The sequence below is a fragment of the Chanos chanos genome, chromosome 4, assembly GCF_902362185.1.
Source record: "Chanos chanos chromosome 4, fChaCha1.1, whole genome shotgun sequence".
In the NCBI taxonomy this organism is placed as follows: Eukaryota; Metazoa; Chordata; class Actinopteri; order Gonorynchiformes; family Chanidae; genus Chanos; species Chanos chanos.
In genome coordinates, this window is record NC_044498.1 from 8,299,157 (window position 1) to 8,319,575 (window position 20,419).

Consider the following 20,419-nt stretch of genomic DNA (forward strand, 5'->3'; position numbering starts at 1 on the left):
CCACATAAAATGCAATGTGGAGAGTGGAAACGAGCGGACAGGCTAAGGTGGTGTGGAGACTACAATACAATGGAGTACCATATGAAACACACTTAAAAGAAGTTACTTTAATTATAAAACAAACAAACAAACAAACAAACAAAAAAGCACGGGACACAGATTAATGGAAACTACCAGTAACCTTTAAAATGTATTCTAAAACCCTTCAGATACTATTAAGAAGAGCTGTATCGAATTAATCTTATACGTACTGGGGAGTATTTGCATTCCAATATGTGTGGAAATATTCTGCTTAAAAAGAATATTTGATTCGATTTCCATAGAATCAACTAATAAATAATACGTGTCTGAGAATAATCCATACAAATATCCACATTTATTCACATTTGGTATGTTCCATAAACGTCTTTGCTTTTGAAACAAAACATAATTGGGCTCTAGTGTTTTGGATTTGGACTGGTTCACGTGTTCCCCTTGTGTGGACAAGGGGACTGTGTATTTAAAGATAACTTAAAACGTATGCCTAACAATAAACAAGCACTCCATTTGGACTGATGGCCATTGCATAACAGTGTGGTAAGTTACATCATTTCTTGGTTGATTCTGAAGATTGTTATTTTGCTGATATTTCTACGCTCTGTTCCCTGGGAAAAGGAATCAGTTCTTTAGATTATATGGCACTATCCCATCAACCTTCACAAGACCTCCAGACCCAGTAGATACAGAAAACCCATATCATCAAAGACCCTGTTCCATATTCCACCATATTGGTTCCTTTTCATTTTACACATTTACATATCCATCAGAAATGGTTTTACTTGTTTGTTTATTGTTATTATTATTATTATTATTATTATTATTATTATTAGTAGTAGTAGTAGTAGTATTTGGTACACTATCCAACCATATGTTTTGTAGGCATCCAGCTGTGGCCTCCCAAACTGTCAGCCTCCCTGTCCACTGAAGTAAGACCCATCTGTGTGATCTGTTAGTCAGACGTACCATGTCTCTAGTGTTTTTTAAATAAATGCGTTATTAATAGATTATATATGACGGAAGACAACGTTTAATGTTAATATAAGTTTTTATTAATCTCTCTCTCTCTCTGGATGCCTGCTTAAGAGAAAATATTGGGGAATATTCATCGTTGTGAGAATGTGAGAACATTGTGAATGTGAGAACAGTGTGATGTATTCATTCATTTATTATTATTTTTTTAATCTGTTTTGCCTTTTTGACGATACCAACGATAATAATTAATGAGATCTTATTTGATTGGACTGCAGGCCAATATCTTGCTGTCAGGGCGGTAGACATGTTCTTCTCTTTTGTACCACCAACCGATTCTTTCCAACCTTTATCAGTTAAAGTCAGTATTGATGAAAGGAAGGACCTATTACTAGCAAATGACTCAAGATCATATTAACCGTATATCCTTGAGGCTTTGCGGTAGTCGTAGCTCAGACTGACGTCAAAATGTAGGCACACCGCTTGCATCCCAGCTCTCTTTTCAGTCTTGTTATTACTCTGTTTAAACTACAACTCCCATCGAGCCTTAGTGGTTTTGTTATTTTCCTGCGCGAAGGCGGCCAGTTTAAGTTGCCATAGCAGAGTGGCTACAGTTATTCTGTTCAACTGATAAGAGAAAATTCTTGTCTGTTGGTTTCAGTTATAGACGCGGCTATAATGTAGGTATGACAAATTGTTTCTGTCTTAAAAGATACCAGTTTGTTTGTTTGACTGGGACAAAATGACTAATTTTACTTACTAATTTGTAAAATTGCTAGTTAAATTAGCTTAAGCTAAGTATTTCTTTGCTCGTCTAACGTTGCTGTGAGCAGTTAAAAGGCTGTTGACATCTACTGTCAGGTAGTAACAGTAAACAATTTAACGACACCCTGTTGATCTGCAGCTATCTATCCTTTCTGAATTTAACTTTGGGTTAGTGTTCAGGTTGCAAGGCAGTACGGCTAACCAGAAGATAATACATCTTGTTAACGGACAACTTTCTCCTTAGTTTGTTTGATTCTACAGAGTCGGTTAGCTGTTATGACTTTTATAGTTACAGAATAATATCCATGCCTGGTCTGCGTCAACCATGGAGTCGTCCAGTGAGTCAGACTCCTACGATCGGGCGAGGGGCTTCAGCTCTCGGGGGAGAAATGGCCACCTCAGAGGGGATAGAACGAGGACGGATCCTGGCATTGCGGAGAAAATAAACAAACTGGCGAACACATTACAGGTAAATAACGGGATGAAGTGGTTCGTTCTTAGTTTTTCTATTTTTACTGATTGATTGATTGATTGATTTAAATTGATTTTTTTTGTAAGATTACAAATGAGAAAGCTTTAGACATAGCCTCATTTTGTGGCCACAACAGGACACAAGTCGAAATTTGCACAAAGTGGATCGGATGTTGGGACAGTACCGGGAGCACACAGACGACCAGGCTGAAGCCATGGCAGCCGTAAGTGAAACCAACTTTTTTTTTTTTTTGGTCTAAAATGGCGTATTCCCTGATTAGAGATAGCAATGACGTCTTACAAAAGCACTTTCTTTCATAGCTACGGGGTAATCTGGAGGAGTCTATCCAGCAGCTCCAGAGCCAGCGTTTGAGGCGGTCCGCTGAAACTCGAAGTGCCTCCGTCTCCACCCTGCACACAAGTGATTTAGATGAGGGCAGCACCTCAGGTACTGCATAATCTTGAATGAAGAAGGGAGACTTTGCACTTTGTGTTTAAAGTCTAATATCAATCAGTATACGCTACCTGCATCAGATTTCTCATAGGGAATCAAAGGAGGAACTGGGTTACTGCAAATATTGTATAGTATACACTTCAGAATGACTTTATCTGTGTAACCAGTGCATTGTGATAATTATCCTCAACATCTCCATCATAATCATTTAGATAAGTATTGTGATACTCTTCAAATGAGCTGTGTAATTATTTTCAGTACTCCATTTACATCAGGAGTCTACATTGTTTCCATCCCTAAGAGTTTTGTAATCTTGCTATGATGAAGTATGTAACTGTTAAAAGGTGCTTCATTCACTCTGGTCTCCTGCATAATAGTCATCCATATAAATGATGTGATGTTGCAGAAATGGGTTATGCAATTGTTAAAGAGACTCCATTTACGCCTGTAACGGATAAGCATCTTTGCCTCTGCAGACGGTCGCCGCTACAACCCGACGTCTCCTCTGAAAGATTTTGAGAGAACAGGCAGCAGAAGAAGGTCTCGGTCTGCTTCAGTGCGGTTTAGAGACTCCGGCAAAGGAGAGGAACAAGTAAGACTCCTAAGTAAATCTGTCCAACCTCAGGAGCCCTTCAGAGGGGGGGGGTGGGGGAGTGGGGTGGAGGGGGGGGGGGTAGTTGCGGCTGCAGCGTTTTAGAAGTGTTATGACACCTATTATGTTTATTTACAAAGTGGCTGTAACACATCTTTTGGGAGTTACTGTTTTCATGAATACTCTGCAGAGGTATCTAGGAGCGGTTTTGTTGAATGTGGTGCTCCCCTCTGTGTGCCTTTCAGATCCATAGTCTGCACCAGTCCCTACGAGATCTACGCAGCGACCAGATCAGACTGGGAGATGACATGGATAGAGAGATCCACAGGAGGAACAGGTGTTTTTAATACCTCATTTTTCTTTCCCTTTCTTTTCTTTTCTTTCTTTCTTTCTTTCTTTCTTTCTTTCTTTCTTTTTTTTTTTTTTTTTTTTAACTGGACAAGTGGTCCAGGTTTTATTTGAAAGTCCAAGTCCAGTTATTTCCTCCAGTATGTGGCTTATTCATTCCTAAAATTCATTTATTTCCCTCTCTCAAAGGGCTGATATTGAGACGAGAAAGACGTTAGAGAGTCTGACCAGCCACTTAAGAGCATCTCAGAGAGAGGATCCAGTGAGTGTGGAAAAAAGGGGCGTGCTTCTGAGCCTTCTGTGATGGGTCCTTTGATTGTAATACTCACCTGGCTTTAATGTGGTCTCACAATCTATGTCTCAGATCCATGCCATGTAACTGAAAGTCAAATTTCACTAAAAAAACAGTTAATAAAGTAGTCCTGCAGATACAAACTGGACAAATTCTGATGCAGAGCGTGTATGATCAAATACTGTGTTATTTTACTGTCGAAATATCCCATTTAAAATGACATCTCGTTTTAAAATTACATATGAAACCTGCTCAGGACACTTAACTAAAAGGTCGCAGAAGACGGCAGTGGGCCTCCTGACCTCTGTTTGGACTGTTTTCTGCAGGTGTCCTTGCGAGTGGAGAGACGTCTGCAGGAGATTGAGAGTGAGATCCGCTCTGAGCGAAGGGCTGCACCTGAAAGATCCTGCCCTGAACAACGGAGCAGCATGTCTGCTGAGCTACAGGAGGTGCTGGCTGCCACACACACACACACACACACACACACACACACACACACACACACACACACACACACACACACACACACACACACACATACACACATACACATACACGCACACACACACACACACACACATACAAGGCACATATATCACCCTAACTCACCTGTTACTTCAGTCATTTTAGTGAAAGTGATGTTTTGATGGTGTTTTAAAAATCCCAAACTGTCAAATTTCTGCATTTTCTGCTTAAAATCTGTCTTGTAAGAATTGTTATTGTGCAAATTTTGCGCGATAACAAATTCTAATAACAGGTGTAAATTTTTTTAGCATTCAGGGTGTGAAATTTTGGAACACATCTAAAACACTGACACACAAGGGATGCGTTGATCTGTGCAAAATTCGAGTTATTTCAAAGCTTCAGTGTCTATGTGCATGTATCAGTGGCTTTTTTTAATACCCAAAGTAATTATTGGTACCACTTCCACCGGACTGGATCTTTAAAGACTTTTTGTTGCAGTTAAGGCCAACAGGTGGCAGTGTTTTCTTTCCTATTCCTCTGAGTTAAACAGATGCCGGTCATACTGAGACACTTGTAAAACCTCACTCATTTGCATGTATCTTTACACTGTGGTACTCTAATGAAAAGACACCACATGCCTGCAGCATTGGACATTACGCATGTGTTGGAAAATTAAGAGAAAATAAACAAGAGAAGTACATATGAGTTCGTTAGAAAAAAAACAAATTCATGTCCACTGAAGTGCTGATTAGAAGAGATAAGTTTGTGTGTGTGTGTGTGTGTGTTTATACTTACCAGTACTATCAGCTGGATAGCAATAATGGCTTAGTTTGCCGTAGTGTTATATGCTTTTGTACATAGTTTTAACAATGCAAGAGGACAAAAAGCCCTGAATACTAGTCACACAAACTGAAAATGCTAAGCACACAAACTGAGAAACATTTGGGATAGTGTCATCTATCTAAATTAGTTAACAAAAAGCTTAAATGTATATGTGTGCACGTGTGTGTGTGTGTGTGTGTGTGTGTGTGTGTGTGTACTGTGTTTGGTGTGAGAGATGTCTTGGCATGTGAGATATAGCTGTCTGGATAGGGGTATTTTAAGAGTGTTATTATAACTTTAGTGAGGAGGTTAGTTGTATTCTTCTCTAAAAAAAAAAAAAAGAAATACGGTTGTGTGTATGTACTCATGGCAGATGTGTTGATAATCTGCTCTTTCTGATAGAAACAGACTGGAGTCTTTGATACGCATCATGTCTTTGAACTTGCAAACAAAATATTTGTTTACTCAGTTATTACCATATCAGCAGCAAACAGGCCTTGAAGCTGCACGAAGAAGAGATCAATAAAAGTTTGTCTGTCATCTGTGGCATCGTTAGCACTGAAAACCTCCATCGTGCTTTCCTTTTTTTTCTTTTTTTTTTTTTTCTTTAATACTTCAGGATCTGTTATTAATATGAATGGTAATATTCAGCCTCTGATATTTTAATGAGAAAACTGAGGTTTTGACTGAAAACAATAGTTACATGATCTCCATCACAACACTTTTATTTGAAATAAAATCAGTTTACTTGATGTCAGCAAACGTACGTTCTGTTCTTGTGTCTACATCAAATAGGCTTTTTTTTTTTTTTGCAGTAAAATCTACACTGTCCTTGAAATGCCTTAAGACCATGTGCTATCAAGACTTTCATATTTAAAAAAAAAAAAAAGAAAAATTCCTCAGTGTCTCAGACATAGCTAGAAACCATTTTGGATTTAGTGTGTTTGAATCTATATACATACAGATATCATTGTTTAGTTGTGAAAGTTTTTTAAAACTGACGAGACAGTTAGAAAGGCTGCAGTAGATCCTATACATACACTGGGTGGATGCTGTGTTTATGTGTGTAAGTGTGTGTGTGTGTGTGTGTGTGTGTGTGTGTTGGTGGTGGTGGTGGTGGTGGTGGGGGCTGAGATGCAACATGTATGAGTTTCTGCATAACAGTGGACAGCTGTGATTTTTATGATGGAAGTCAGTGTGTGTGAGCGTGTGAGAGCGATTCAGTCCAAGCGCCTGTGTGTGACATCTCTTCTCTACCTCTTAACTGGCCTGCTCCACAGGCCCTGCGCAGGCGTGACGGCCAGGTCCTACAGAACAGCAACGCCATCGCAGACCGTCTGCTGAGATCAGAGAGCGAGAAGAGCAAGGTGTGTGTCTTGTAAAGATCAGGGATTGAACATATCAGCCCCTTTCACTAACCTCTTTGGATCTGCCTTCTCTGTAATGGGTGTATGGTACTCACTCAGCAGGGAGCGTGTAAAATAGTCTACATCTTCAAGCGGCTTGAGAGTGTGTGTGTGTGTGTGTGTGTGTGTGTGTGTGTGACTGGGCCTGCAAACAGCAGGTGGGCTGATCATTCTCTTCAGTAGTCAGTGGTGGTTTTAACCTCTCTCTCTCTCTCTCTCTCTCCTTCTCTATATCTCTCCCCCATATCTTGGTTTTTACAGTGGTTCTGAGCACTATTAGAGTTGACAAAATCTATACCGTTAGTCTGTGAAGCAAAAGCTTGACTTGCGCTGGCCATTAAGCTGTCAGGTGGTAGATGAACATGAAAATTATTCAGCACCCACTGTGGTCAAGAGATTCTTGAGTATTTTCGGTAAATGAAATTATGGTACATCAAATAACTGTCTTTCTTCATTGCAGTAGTCATTTAATGCAGTAATATTAGGCTGTCCTTAAATAACATTTTAATAATGTGACTATTGTTTTCATCTTTTTTTTTCCAATCTGTGTGTGTGTGTTTGCATGCTTGTTCTGTGTATTTATCCGGTGAGTGTGGATTGCTGATTTTATTTTAAAGGTAATGCTGGAACTGGAGAGATCCAGAAGACAGCTGGACCAGTCTCAGAGTGGACAGGATGTCCTGCTTCAGCAGGTGAGCCACCTCCTCCTTTTCCTCCCTCTCCAGACGTGAGTGTGGGTGTGTCTTTCGTGCTACTGCCCTCTGAATTCGACTCCCTGTCTTTGCCCGGAGATCGCAGGAGTTTTTATACATACCCCAAATTCTGCCAACTTGTACCAGAAAGTACTTGAAAGATGAGCATACTAAGTTTATTTTAACTATATCAGGCCTCAAATGTTACAAGTTGCATGTACTGTTTCAAAGATTTCAAACTTACACCTCGATATAGGGTGAAGTGGAATACTATCAGGAATGCAGTTTTTGCAGAGATCAAGGACCTTTTATCCAGTACTCAACTGTATAAGAGTTCTTCTCTAGTTCTTCTCTCTCTGCTAAGCAAAGAGTGACCAGCTAAAACGTATTTTACTTTATCCAGGTGGATTATTATCATCAGTAGAGCGAGTTCCTGGAGTCTGTTTGGTCATTTAGTTCAATAGTGGAAATAATCACCCATGAAGTAATAATGAAAATTAAATATGCGAATATCAGGTAACAGAGAATCAACCACCAAAATAGTGAATGGGTAAACACAGTGTTTGAAAGTTGAGTCCAGACAAACAAGGGAAAGTCTAAACATGGCAGGTGCACTACAGCCTTGAAATGAATACTGCAAAATACCTTCTTTTTTGTGTGACATAATTTAAAGACTAATGGTAAATTCCAGTGATCAAACAATTGTGCAGATGTCATCAGTTTGAGGGAAAATGTAGTTTACATTTTTCCCTGTATTCGCTTTATACGTTGGTTTATAATTGAAACCAGACCAGATTGTGACCATACTGATAAATGACTACACAAAGGTAGAGTAAAATGATGAGAAAAAAAGACATTCAAACATATTTACAGTGAATAAGCTTCCACACAAACCATCTCAATTCACTTAACTCTGCCACACAGGCAGGTCACCTCTTGCTGTTGGCACAACAGGGCATGGACCCAGCTGTCGTCTTACTCTAACAGTGATAGAGAAACCAGACTCCTCTGTTTCCATGACAAAGCGAAAGGTGTTACCAGTATCACACTGTTGTGGGGAAACAGCACCTTTGGTTTAATGAAAAGACACTCCACAGCTCCACTACAGGCTGATAACGTTTCAGACAAACTGGTAGAAGCTTGCGTGACTGTGTTTCTTTTTGTGTGTGTGTGTGTGTGTGTGTGTGTGGTCTTTTAGGTGGAGGACATGCGTGCTCAGCTCCTCAGGGCGGAGAAAGAACGCATGGAGCTCCAGAGAGAGATATCAGAGCTCCACTCTCAGAGGAGCAGAGAAAATATGGGAGGGACAGGACTCAGACACAGTAAGAATGGATGGACAGTTACATTAGAAGGGACTGTTAAGGTTTCAATATGTTTTGATCTGATTCTGAGCACAAACTTGCGTCTGTGTGCACACATGACTATCTATATATATTTCCATGTTGCTGTCTGCTAATATGTATGTATGTGTCTGTGTGCGTGTGTGTATTTTAGGTGAACAGGTAGAACAGGAGTTGCAGGGGTTGCGGGCACAGCAAAGCCAGATCAGCATTCTGAGTGAGGTGGATGAACTGAGGAGGACGGTGGAGCGAAAAGAGAGAGAGAAAAAACAGCTCACCGTTCAGTTGGAGGTGTGTTTGTCTGTTTGAGAATATGTGTTTACGTGCGTATCCAAAGGTTTCAGAGAGAGCGAAGAACTTCCTCTCGGGTCGAGAGCAACGCTAAAAATACGTGCGATCAGAGACGCCTTGCTTTCGCTCTTCACTCCTTTGTAGACCTTAGATCTTTCATAGAGCTCAGGAACTCAGAAAGCGCTGGAGTAGATGAACAGGCCTTTCTGAGTTTCTGTTACATATTGCATTTTTTTTTTAAATGAAAACATTTTACCTTAATAAAAATAGCACTCACGAGGGAAATGAGATTATGATGAAAAATCTAAATCCATGCAGCAGTCGTGTTTATCACAAGCAGTCGGAGATGAACTGTTTTTTCCTTTTCTCTTTATCATCAGGCAGCATTTTGACACGACAGGGCAAAACACACTCACAATTTCAGTCGTACTGAAACGATTATTTCAATTTGTAAAAATCTGGGAAATGAATTAGCTCTTCCCGCCTCAGTCGACACTCACAGTTTTTTTTTTTTTTGTTTTTGACGTCCTCATTTTTACGCGCTACGTCTTTTTCTTTTTTTTCCCCCTAGCTCTCTGCCTCTCGCTTTCTCTCCCCGGCTTCCCTTCGCTCGTTTTTCTTTGTCTTTTTGTGGTTCATACTCTCCTTTTTTTAAAATTTTTTTTCCTCATGCCTCCTTCATCCCAAGGCTTTGTCTTCGGATTTGGAGCGGCGGGAGAGGCAGCAGCTGAGGATGCTGGAGCAGTTGAAGGAGATCCAGGCGCTGTCTGAGGACGGCGCCGCGGAACGCGCCCGCGCGGAGGCGCAGCTAGCCGACAGCGACAAGAAGAGAGAGGAGCTGCGGGCCCGGGCGCAGGAGGCCGTCAGGCAGTGGAAGGCCAAATGCAAGAGACTGGAGAGAGAACTGCAGGAACTGAGAGACGAGTCCCGACTGGGCTCTGACAAAGCCAAACAGGTCGTTCGCGCAGCTACGCGGCGTAGCCCCTGAGAGTTCAAATAATAGATTGGCGTTGAGGGCTTATCTTACGGTGCTCTTTACAACGAGTTATTTTTGGTGGTTCAAAAGTACATTATTAGAGTCATTCAGTGCTGATTGCTTTTGTAGATGTGGGAGAGTTACATGGCAGTTAACAAGCAAATCGCTCTATGTTAACCTACCATATTTGCGCAAGTTATTACGTACATATAACAATTCAGTAAAATTGCAATAATTGTCACATAGCAGTTAAGTAAAATTGCAATACCAGTGCCTTTTTTGAAAAGACATTGTCCTTTTCCAGGCATATAGAAGAAGGTTATAAATTCACATGGATAATGTTGTTTCAAAAATAGCACAGAACTACCTCTCAACCATCTGCTGCGCGCTTCTGTTTTTTTTTTTTTTTTTTTCCATACTGCACCATCTCCGAATACCAACATTATCTCCGTCTTCCCTCTCTCTCCTCCAGGCGAGTAAGGAGAGGGAGAGTGTTCTGAGCCTGCAGGCAGAGGGGGCGCGTCGAGAGTTGGCAGACGTGCTGGGCCGACTGGCGCAGCGCGAGGAGGACGTGCGGCGCCGCGACGTGGAGCTCTCGGAAACCCGCGCTCGCCTCCTGAGTGCGGAGCAGGAGCTACGCGACGCCAGGGACGCCTCCCGCGCGCTCGAGGAAGACGCGCAGAGGCGCGGCCTTCTTCAGGCCCAGCTGAGGGAGGAAAAGTCACGGTTGGAGGAGCGGCTGGAGGTGTCGGGGAGGCGCAGGGAGCTGGATCAGGCCGCCCTGTTGGAGCTGCAAGGCTCGGTGAAGGAGCTCAGCGCGGAGCGCGCGGAACTGAGCGGCCGCCTAGCTAAGGCGGGAGCTGCCGATAAGGAGTTGAGGGAGAAGCTGGCCTCCGCGCAGGAGGAGAAAGCCTCCCTCAGCAAGCAATTAGAGCTGGAGAGGGATATACACCAGAGGGAGCTGAGTCACCTGAAGGCCTCACTACAGGACAGTAAAGCTAAACAGGATTGGGATGTGCAGGAGACCTTAAGGCTCTACCAACAGGAGAGGGAGGAAATGGAGGCCCGCCTCAGAGAACTGAAGGTCTGCTCATACGCCACTCTATACTAGAACCTCCTCCTTTTGTTTTTAGAACTCTCTGAGCTTCTCTTGAATGTTCATTCTGATGTGTTTGCTACAGACCCATACACTGTGTTCCTCTTTTGCTCTGGAGTTAAATATTTTAGTGTGTTTTGTTCTTTGCTTCGTCCTGCACAACCTTGGAAAAGCACATCTGGTCTGCCTAGCCTTTCTTTGCATAGAAAGGTCAAAGAAGCTATTGGAAAACAGAAAAAAAAGTGGAGATTTTGTCAGGGATATCTGTTGGTTTGGTGCAGTGGATAAAGAAGCCAACAGTACAGTGAAAATGAGGGGAAAATTGTATCCAAGCTTAATATTGATCAGAAATCTGCACAGCTTATTTCAGTTTTGCGGGAGATATAACTTCCTGCTACGACTTTTCCTTTTCTCACTCACACTTCGTTCTTACTCTGAATGTAATAACAACCCCATTTTTGTCTCACTTCACCCCGTAATCAGAGGCCAAGGTTTACATATCTGTAGGCACGAAATCCAAAAAAACAGGCTGTTCTTGCTTGTTTAATCTGTTTGAATAGCAGAGCCCTGGAAAGGTGGCAGACAAAGAGAAGTGCCTAGTACTGAGAATAAGGCTGGTGGTGTTTTTTTTTTTTTTTTTGTGTGTGTGTGTCCAGGAGGATGCAGTAGCAGATAAAGACCTGGTGAGGGCGCTGAGGACGAAGCTTGAGAAGATGAAGAACGAGTGTGACAAACTGACGGACGAACTCAGCCAAAGCGAGGAGAGTCAAAGCCAGCTCCACAGGAAGTACCAGGCACTGAAGAAGGAGGTGGAGGTGAAGGTAAAGCCTCTGATGTATAAACCAAGCTTTTGAAGGGAACAAATGTATGAAACACGACTGATGCATGTGTCGGTAACATCGCTGAATGCCTGTAGAGGCTTTTGGACTGACGCGTTTGAAATTGAAATTTGAAGCGCCATCCCTGTATCTGTCCCAATTCATACTGCCAACATCTGTTCTGTGTTTGTGTTTGCTCTCTCTCTTTTTTTATGTTCTATATTATTTTGTGTTGTGTTCTCTTTTCATATTTTAGGATATTTTTGCATTTTTTTTCCCTCAAATGTGTGCTGAGTCACCCCCCTCACGTGGCATTCGTGTCAGTCAGAGCGAGTGAGGTTAATGAACCTTTCCTCCGACACTCGTGGAGCCAGTCACTTACTTTTCCACGCAACAGTAAAGTAGCGTTCTCAAGTGGTGGAGGGCACATGGCCAACTTAACTGCCCAAAGAACAGGGCCCGCTGGGTTGCCATGGAGTCCTGGCCGTAGGCAGCAAACCATGAACACCAGATGTGAGACAGACCTTTTGCAGTATTAGATGGCGCTTTAATCGGGTGTGATGCCCAGAACACCCCCCCCCCTAGTATTCAGTGCTTTCTTATGGCGTTATCTGTCCTGGTGATCCGCGGTCTGACCCGAGTGTTGTCCCTGCCAGAATCTTGCGCTGTATCTGAGAGTTCTGTGTGTTCCTGCAGATGAAGCTGGCTGAGAGAACGGAGGAGCAGAGGCGGGCAGCTGAGGAGTCTGTGGAGGAGCTGCAAGGGAGGCTGGCCGGGCTGGAAGCAGAGCGGGAGTCCATCCTCAACTCGCTGGGAGCTCAGATCGACTCCGTTTGCCAGGCGCTGTCCAAAGACTCGGCCGCCAAGCTCAAAGTAACTACTCCGCCCAGAAGGCGTTCCCGCCGGAGGCTGAGCGGACTGCAGAAAACTGCATCCATTTGCTCTCGTCTCCTCCGAACCTCAGGGCTTTGTTTTGTAACCCTGCTGCTTTTCCGATAAGCGTTGTAGTTTTGGGCCGGTTAGACAACACACATAAAACATACCTCGCCTGTGATCTGTGAAAGCATTGTCGGTGCGTGTTCATCTCAGAGGGTTAAAGACTGCAGAGAGCTAACAATAGCAAGCAGTTCTACTGAACATGTCTTAAATCTCCACTGTATCCTCATTTTTTTTTTGTCAACTCATACTCTGTCATCACCAGCAGTTTGCCTATACTTGTGTATGTGTGTGTGTGTGTGTGTGTGTGTGTGTGTTTGCTTGCGTGTGTTCTTTCTTCTGTTGTGTTAAAGTGCTCTGGATTCTCTTCAGTTTACTCTGAAGCGCTGCTGACACGATTTGTCATTTTATTTTCTTGTTTCATGTCCCCCCCCGCCCCCCCCCCCCCCCGTCTTTCCCTTCTCTTCCTTTTATCTGCCACTGGCAAGGAGGCACTTTTTGATCTGCCTTTTTTTTCTTCTTCTTTTTTGGCATAAACGGGGAGGAAAAAGAGCAAAATGGCTGCCACCCCGTGTTCCTCTCCTCCTCTTTCCCGTATCGTGTTTTGTGTCTGCGCTCTGAAAGCGCTGCGCGCTGATGCCGATGTTGTTGATCTTGACAGGAGAAAGTTGTCAGGGGGATGGGGAAAGCCACTTCCACCGAGTCTTTTCCCTCTTTAAACCTTTCAGAGGTGTTTTCTCTCCCTCCTCTCTTTCTCTCTCTCTCTCTCTCTCTCACTCTCACTTTCACTCTCTCTCACTCTCACTCTCCCTCTCCCTCCCTCCTTTTGCTTCCTTCTTTCACGCTGCGAATGCTGAATGTACAAGATGTCGCTCTAATCGGTGATTTGTAACTCCCACGCGTCTTTTTTTTGGGGGGGGGAAGAGAGCGTTTGGGAAGGGGTAAATCTTTGTGGCACCGTAAGGCCCCCCCCCCCCCCCCACAGGCAGGGAGGAGGTTACCGAGATTATTTTGTATTTATTGAAAGCACACACGTCTAGGTCTTAATAACGCTGTATCTTTCGTTTACATTTGTAGAAAGAATGAAACCATACAGTGCTTCTTTTTCACTTAAATGACTCATTTTTCTTACCCTCTGTGATTTGTAGGCCATGTCCTGCAGTCCTGGACTGCAGAAGGATCCTCATCGCTGGCTTGCCGAGACTAAGGTATGTTCCTGATGTATGTTGGCATTTTGTAGGAACAGCTGTTCTCCTTAATACTGGTCTGCTTCCCTCTTACCAAGCTCATTCTCCTCAACTGTGTCAGATCCTCTGAGGTAAACATGACCCCGGGACTCGCTGGGATATACAAGATATGTCTGTCACTTTACTTTCGTCAGTATAGTGGGCAGTACACCCCTTGGGGCAGTAGTGGTACACTGGTGAGGGAAGCGGCCTAGTAACTGAGGCATTATGGGTTTGAACATCCCAAAGTTCTGTGACCTCTAACACAGAGAGTAAGAATAGTATGTCGCTCTGGATGTATGCAGTGCGTGTTTCTGTGGGGTATTCACTTTATTATGTTCTTGAGTGTGTGTTTTGGTGAATAAAAGCATGATCAGTAGATTAATTTATATTAAATATATATGTTTGTTTCCTGTATACTTATAGGCTCATCTCTCCCTGTATTAGTGAGTTTCAAACGTTTTTTTGTAATGTCCTTATAGTGTTCTATAACGTTCTCTGTATCTGGTGCCTTGTTATTGTAATTACATGCAAATATATATTACATATGCATGTTTTGTATGTGTGTGTATGTTGGCTGCATGCTTTTTGGTGTGTGTGTGTGTGTGTGTGTGTGTGTGTGTGTTTTGGCACGCATGTCTGTTTTGTGTCTTTATACGCATGCCCGTTTGTGCTCGCGTGTGCGTGTGTCTCTGTGTGTGTGTGTGTGTGTGTGTGTGTCTAAGTAGACAAAGCTGCAGTGGATATGCGAGGAGGTGTCTGAGCGGGATTCTCGTGAGCACAGGCTGAGGAGGCAGATCCAGCAGAGCAGGGAGCAGCTGAAGGCACTAAAACAGAGCGGGGACTCCGAACAGCAGAGACTGCTTGACCGCATTTCCCATCAGGATCAGTTGCTCCAGGACATCCACGCTCAGAGGAAAGGTACAAAACACCGCGCTGTCCCGAGCAACCCAATTCTGTCACACGATTCAAAATCTGACAGAAAGGCCCTTACCTCTGAACTTAAAAAAAAAAAAAAAATAAATAAATAAATCTTACCAAGCGCTGCCGTGAAGAGATCAGGTGTGTGATTCTCGCTCGTTCTGCGAGGATCGTTCGTCTTTTGAATGCGCGTAAGATCGCTGTCGTTTTTGAGGCGCGACATGCAATAATTGGAGAGATGCAGTTTCAGTCCAATCTGAAAAGTTACAAAATATAATTATACGTTGTGACCGAATGGCAAAATATACACACTCGCGGGGGGAAAACGTACCATGTGCACTGGTGCAAAAATGAAACCTGACTCGAACAGAGTGTTTTCTGAAGCGTGGTGGAGGCAAGCCAAGGCGACCAGACAGAATGACTGCTGTATATTTGGCCCAACACGTTGAAAGGCGATTTTTTTTCTCCCAATTTGGCATGTCTAATTATCCGTGATCGCACACCCCCCCCCCCCCCCCCCCCCCCCTCTCTCTCTCACTGAAGCCACTTCATTCAAGGTGAGCGAGGCCAGAACAAGCTTCATCTGGTATGTGTGAAGCCAATCACTGCATGTTGTTCACACTGTAGGTCATAGTATTGACAAGCAGCATAGCATGTTTAGAGGAGAGTGCTTTTTAGCTGAACTCTGTGCTGGAACAGCATAGATGCCTGACTATCATCGTTCTCTAATGTGCGACAAAAGTTTGAGAGAGGACGTGCTGACATGCTCGCCCCAAAGGAAAAGGGCCAGTCGCATTCTTTCAAACTTCCCTTGACAGTCTACCAATGTTAAAACAAATGTTTGACGCTGATGTTTACACTGGCTCTGCTGTTTACCTCTGACTATAATCATTTATTGTCACGCAATTACAGAGGTCATTTTGAACTAAATTTTTAACTGAAAAGATATTCAACATATGTTATTATCAAGCCAAAGAAAGGAGTCAGTCCAGTTAAAATGTTAACGCGATACTCTTCGTGTGTGTAATTGCAATGGTTTTTTTTGTTTTTGTGGTCCTCGTAGATTATTTTACCTTGTGTTACTGAAAGGTCATGTCTCAGACAAAACACTTACAGAGCAAAGATAGCGAATCGGTCTTCTTAAGTTTGATACAGAAGTATGTGGTAATCTCAGGTATTCCTGCAGTGGTGGTGTTTTTTTTGGGGTTTTTTTCCCCCTTGTTCGCCTCAGTGGGCAGTCTCACTCAGCGGGCTCAGAAAGCATTCATCCGCCCCTGATGGGATATCGAGTGTGTGTGAACGCCTCGCCAGTGAGTCAGAAAGCAAGAAACGGGGAAAAGAAAGGCTATGTGATTTTCTCCCCTGAAAAAGCTCAAAACACTCTTGGATGGCAATATACAATTTAGGGCCTGGAGATCGAAGTCAATGACCATATGCTAATCTTTACTTTTTCTCTGCAAGTTGGAAAAGAAACATTTATTTGGAAAACACTTTTGCAGACATTGGATTTTCTAAAAATTTCCCTACACATACAGAACAGAGAGGGGAGTTTGAGATAGCTCTATCTGCTGTTAGTTTGAAGTGCTTTCAAACGGCCATTAGAATGTACGATCCTCATCTGAGTTGAGACACGTTGCCCTAGAATGTTCTCTAGTTTTAGTTACCATTCAAATTCACACACCCCAGGACATAAGGTGCATTGTGAGTTCTACCCGCATTGACAGATACAGGCCTTTTAACTCCTCATGTCCCTCTTGCCTCTCTGCAGACCTGATGGAGAGGAGCCGCAAGAAAGACGACGAGATGAGAAACCTCCAGGTTAGAATGTGGGACTTTTTTTTTTTGTCGCTCAGGTTTTAAACTGAGACCTTGAAAGGAGATACGCAGGGGGTCTTCCATCCTCATTTTAATTCTTCTCTTTGGAAGTTTGAAAATGTTGCTCAAACCCTTGTCGGGAAAATCCACCCGTGCTTCATTTCTTTACTTCAACGCATTCAGAACTGCTCTCGTGTTTAATACATCCCTCACAAGTTGCCCAGTGTTTACTTCCATCGCTTTAGCGTGGAATTCAGCTTTTGCTTTAATAAAAATGATTCCCATGAAGCCGTCCCAGGATTCCCAGGCTTCCGCTGTACTGTCTTTAAAGCTACAGCAGAACGTTCTGGAACATCCGTGACGCTGCAGCGACACTTGGTCGCCTGCTGCTAGCATTAATCAGTCAGTTCAGACAGACGAGCAAAGGGAATCAAGAGACTGGAGCCCCACGCAGCGTAGACGAGGGGAAAGGGCTTTGTAATTGTGTGGAGGAAGGACATATCCCAGGTGCCCGGTATGAATGGCAGATAAGACATGGGAGTCACGTGCTTTTACTCTAGGAAGAGTCTCGCTGTTTGTGTCCAGTCTCTGTCCTCATGTGTTTGCTCCTCATTTTTTTTCATTTCTTTTCGTCTCCCATTTCCCCCTTTTTAATTTAGCTGTGATTACGTAAGGTATAGGCTGTGTGTGTGTGTTTTTAATTATTATTATTATTGTTTTTTTTTTCTTTCAGGAGCGGATCGTGGATTTAGAAATGGTAAGATTTAGTTTCGTAAAAATCAGTGAGATCAATTCTGCCTGACGTCTAAGTTCTTTTTACAAAAGACAAACAAAAAACAAAATTTAAATAGACTACACTAACAAAAAAAACCCAAAACGTAATGACTCGACTGAAAAAAAGTGAATTTGTCGCTGACAAACGAATTTAAAATGACTCCAGAGAGACATCAAGCACAGATTATACCCACGGAGTTAAGAAATGCTAAACAATTTGCCTATAAAGGCTTTGAATCCCCAGTTGTTAGTTGGCAGAATAATATGCTCACATTTGGTGAGGATGCTATTGACTCTGCAGTATTTATGTGGGTTGAAAAATAAGCTATCTGACGCGCGTCCCATCCATCTCGGTTATGTGCTACGGTTCGCTGCTGACCGTTTAATTAGCTCCCCCCCAAAAAAAAAAAACCCAGCCTTTGCTTAGAACTCCATCAATTCAAATAATTTCTGCTTACCACAACAGCCTATTGGCATCACATATTGACCTCTTTCTCTCGAGGGAGATTCATGTGCTCACCGGCTTTCTTTTTTCCTGTCGGTAGATTCCGTAAAGTCTCTCTTCTCTGCTCATTTTCTGTCTGTCTTCTCTATCTGGTTCTATCTGTCTCACTCTCATCCTCCGTCTCTCAGAGTACCAGGTTGGCATTGGATCACCTGGAATCTGTCCCTGAAAAGCTGAGCCTATTAGAAAACTTCAGGGACCTGGAGGTCAGAGCCTCCTTTGATCTTATTCTTTATGGTTACAGTTCAGTTTCTTATACAGCTGAATCCCTTTCTGTGATGAATCCACCAGCTTCTTGTCTTTCAGGAGTCACAGAGGCAAAGGGAGGTGGTTGAACAGCGCTACTCCAAATATAGAGAGATCGTCGGGGACCTGCAACACCAGCTAGAGGAGTCCAAAAGGAGAATTCGGGAATACAGGGTATGCCAGTTAAAAACCATCACGCCTCAACCATTACTTTGCAGTCAGGACTGTCCCTGCCGCTATTTAGCGTAAGGCCCTGTTTGTGAAGACATTTTTCCTATATCTCATCCTGTTAAGCCATTTAAGACATTGGAACAACAGTCATCAAATGTAGTGATTAGCATTTGCCTTTGCTTCTCTGCCTGCGTCTTCAATGATTAATCAGAACTGCTACTGTGTTTACATACGCAGAATATTCCGTCTGACGCCTGGTAAATATCGCCAGTAAGATGTTAACAGGATCAATGAAATGAAACCATCGCAATAATCTTCAGTACGGGATAATTAGAATATCTTATTTGCTTTCCTTCAAATATTGATTAGTTTTGAAATGATGCAGCGGAGCAATTTGTATTCTTTGACATGTTAAATGATTTTGCATTTTACAGATCATTTAGGGTGTTGATTACAAATTGAGGAATTACAATTCACAGTCTATAAATTCATCTTCCATCATGTTCTGTTACCAAAACCAATACTGTAAACACCATGGTGAGAAGCTGTTTGTTTGGAATAGAAACTTTGTTGTGTCAATCTTTTGTGCAACTAATTTGAAATATACAGATTGGATATCAGAAAAAATACATGTGCCCAAATACATGTTAAAAGAAAGCTCTATTTATCTTTTCTTACATTTCTCTCCAAAAGTATAGCCTGAGTATTTAAAATAGAAGAGGTTCAAAAACTAGATGTCTGTCAGTGTCAGTCGCAAAGAAATTCAACATAATTGCCATTAGTAGCCGAATCTCCTGACAACTAAATTACTCATTTTGAAAAGACATTATCTGCCAGATTACTTCACTGCTAAGCAAATTGCTTTTGTGTTTAGCAGGAGGTTATTGAATTAGACTAATAGCCCTTTGCCTCCCTGGGAACAAAGAGAACTAGAACTATCTTGCGAAAAACGTTGCTCCTAAGAGCAGAAAAATCAGAGAAAAAGAAGCATGTGCATAGGTTTAAAACACCACACCCGCAGAATAGAAGAACACATTCAACTTAGATTTATTTGCATAGCACTCTGTGCCATATACAAAGATATCTGAATGAGCGGACAAACATAATTGCTCTATTTTCATTTTAAATTATTATTTGTAGAACCTCAGTAAAACCACTGAGCACACTAACTGTTTTTCAAGGTTGGTGCCCTGGGATTAGAAATGAGAGAGACACTGGGACCATGCAGGGACGCTTGATGTTTTTTGAAGCTGCCATTCCAGGGCGAGAAGTAGGATTAACATGTGGGGATTAAGCGCTCATGGGCACTCTTGCTATGCTCAGAAGATTCAGCGGAGACATTAGACCCAGCAGTCAACCCTTTCTGAGATCTTACACCAGGGATACGATTCAGCAGCTCTTTAGTTCCCGGTGTGGAGATCTGTAGGGAGCTAAAGGACACTGCTAACAGGGTGTATGAGTTCCATCTCAGGGTTTTAGCTGTGTGCGTTACAGAGTCAGTGAGGGGTTAAAATGCCCAGGGGTATCTCAGAAGGAGTTCAGTTAATTGTTCCGCTGAGTTGTGCCTTTGGTTGGGTTTGACCGTGCTATTGGCTAAAAACATGAATAAATAAATAAACGCGCTTTAAAAATTGCTGGCTTACAGGACGAGAAGCTGGACGCCACATCGCGGAGTCTCCATTTGGCCGGCCTGTCTTCTTCTCTTCGAGGTCACAGCACCCTCCTGTCTCACTCCATTCTCTCCAGCGATGTCTGTGGGTATACAAATACAGCCACCATCTCTTAAACCACGTTATGTTACGTATGTCTGCGTGGTTGACACGAAATTCATCTGCGATAATGACTTCTCAAACAGAAACCCTTAGGCTGATACACAGCAAATACCTTGATAGTTCAACAATTCTATCACTTGTTTTCTGCAACGAGTTTTATCTACTGTTGCTCTAGCTTTCTTTTTGTCACTTGGTTCTTTCTTACTTTCAATATTAA

The 20,419-nt window shown here is 42.7% G+C and overlaps 1 protein-coding gene across 1 annotated transcript; it reads left to right on the plus strand.

Annotated features, from left to right (window-relative positions):
* Positions 1–14: 14 nt before the first annotated feature.
* cep128 (centrosomal protein 128) lies at positions 15–20,216 on the plus strand. The gene is made up of 23 exons (XM_030770906.1): positions 15–74; positions 2,063–2,242; positions 2,382–2,468; positions 2,566–2,692; positions 3,175–3,290; positions 3,536–3,627; positions 3,828–3,900; positions 4,257–4,379; positions 6,498–6,584; positions 7,241–7,315; positions 8,514–8,654; positions 8,818–8,946; positions 9,635–9,901; positions 10,395–11,006; positions 11,675–11,839; positions 12,533–12,709; positions 13,921–13,980; positions 14,727–14,919; positions 16,688–16,737; positions 17,468–17,491; positions 18,142–18,219; positions 18,320–18,433; positions 20,076–20,216. The coding sequence occupies exons 1-23, from the start codon at positions 15–17 to the stop codon at positions 20,214–20,216; spliced, it is 3,171 nt and encodes a 1,056-aa protein (XP_030626766.1).
* The last annotated feature ends 203 nt before the right edge of the window (positions 20,217–20,419 follow it).

Excerpts from the sequence above, each read along its gene's own strand:
- cep128 (XM_030770906.1), top strand. The coding sequence starts at position 15 with ATGTGGAGAGTGGAAACGAGCGGACAGGCTAAGGTGGTGTGGAGACTA. Across the intron at positions 4,380-6,497 it reads TGTCTGCTGAGCTACAGGAG|GCCCTGCGCAGGCGTGACGG; the intron begins GTGCTGGCTGCC and ends CCTGCTCCACAG. Across the intron at positions 17,492-18,141 it reads GGATCGTGGATTTAGAAATG|AGTACCAGGTTGGCATTGGA; the intron begins GTAAGATTTAGT and ends TCCGTCTCTCAG.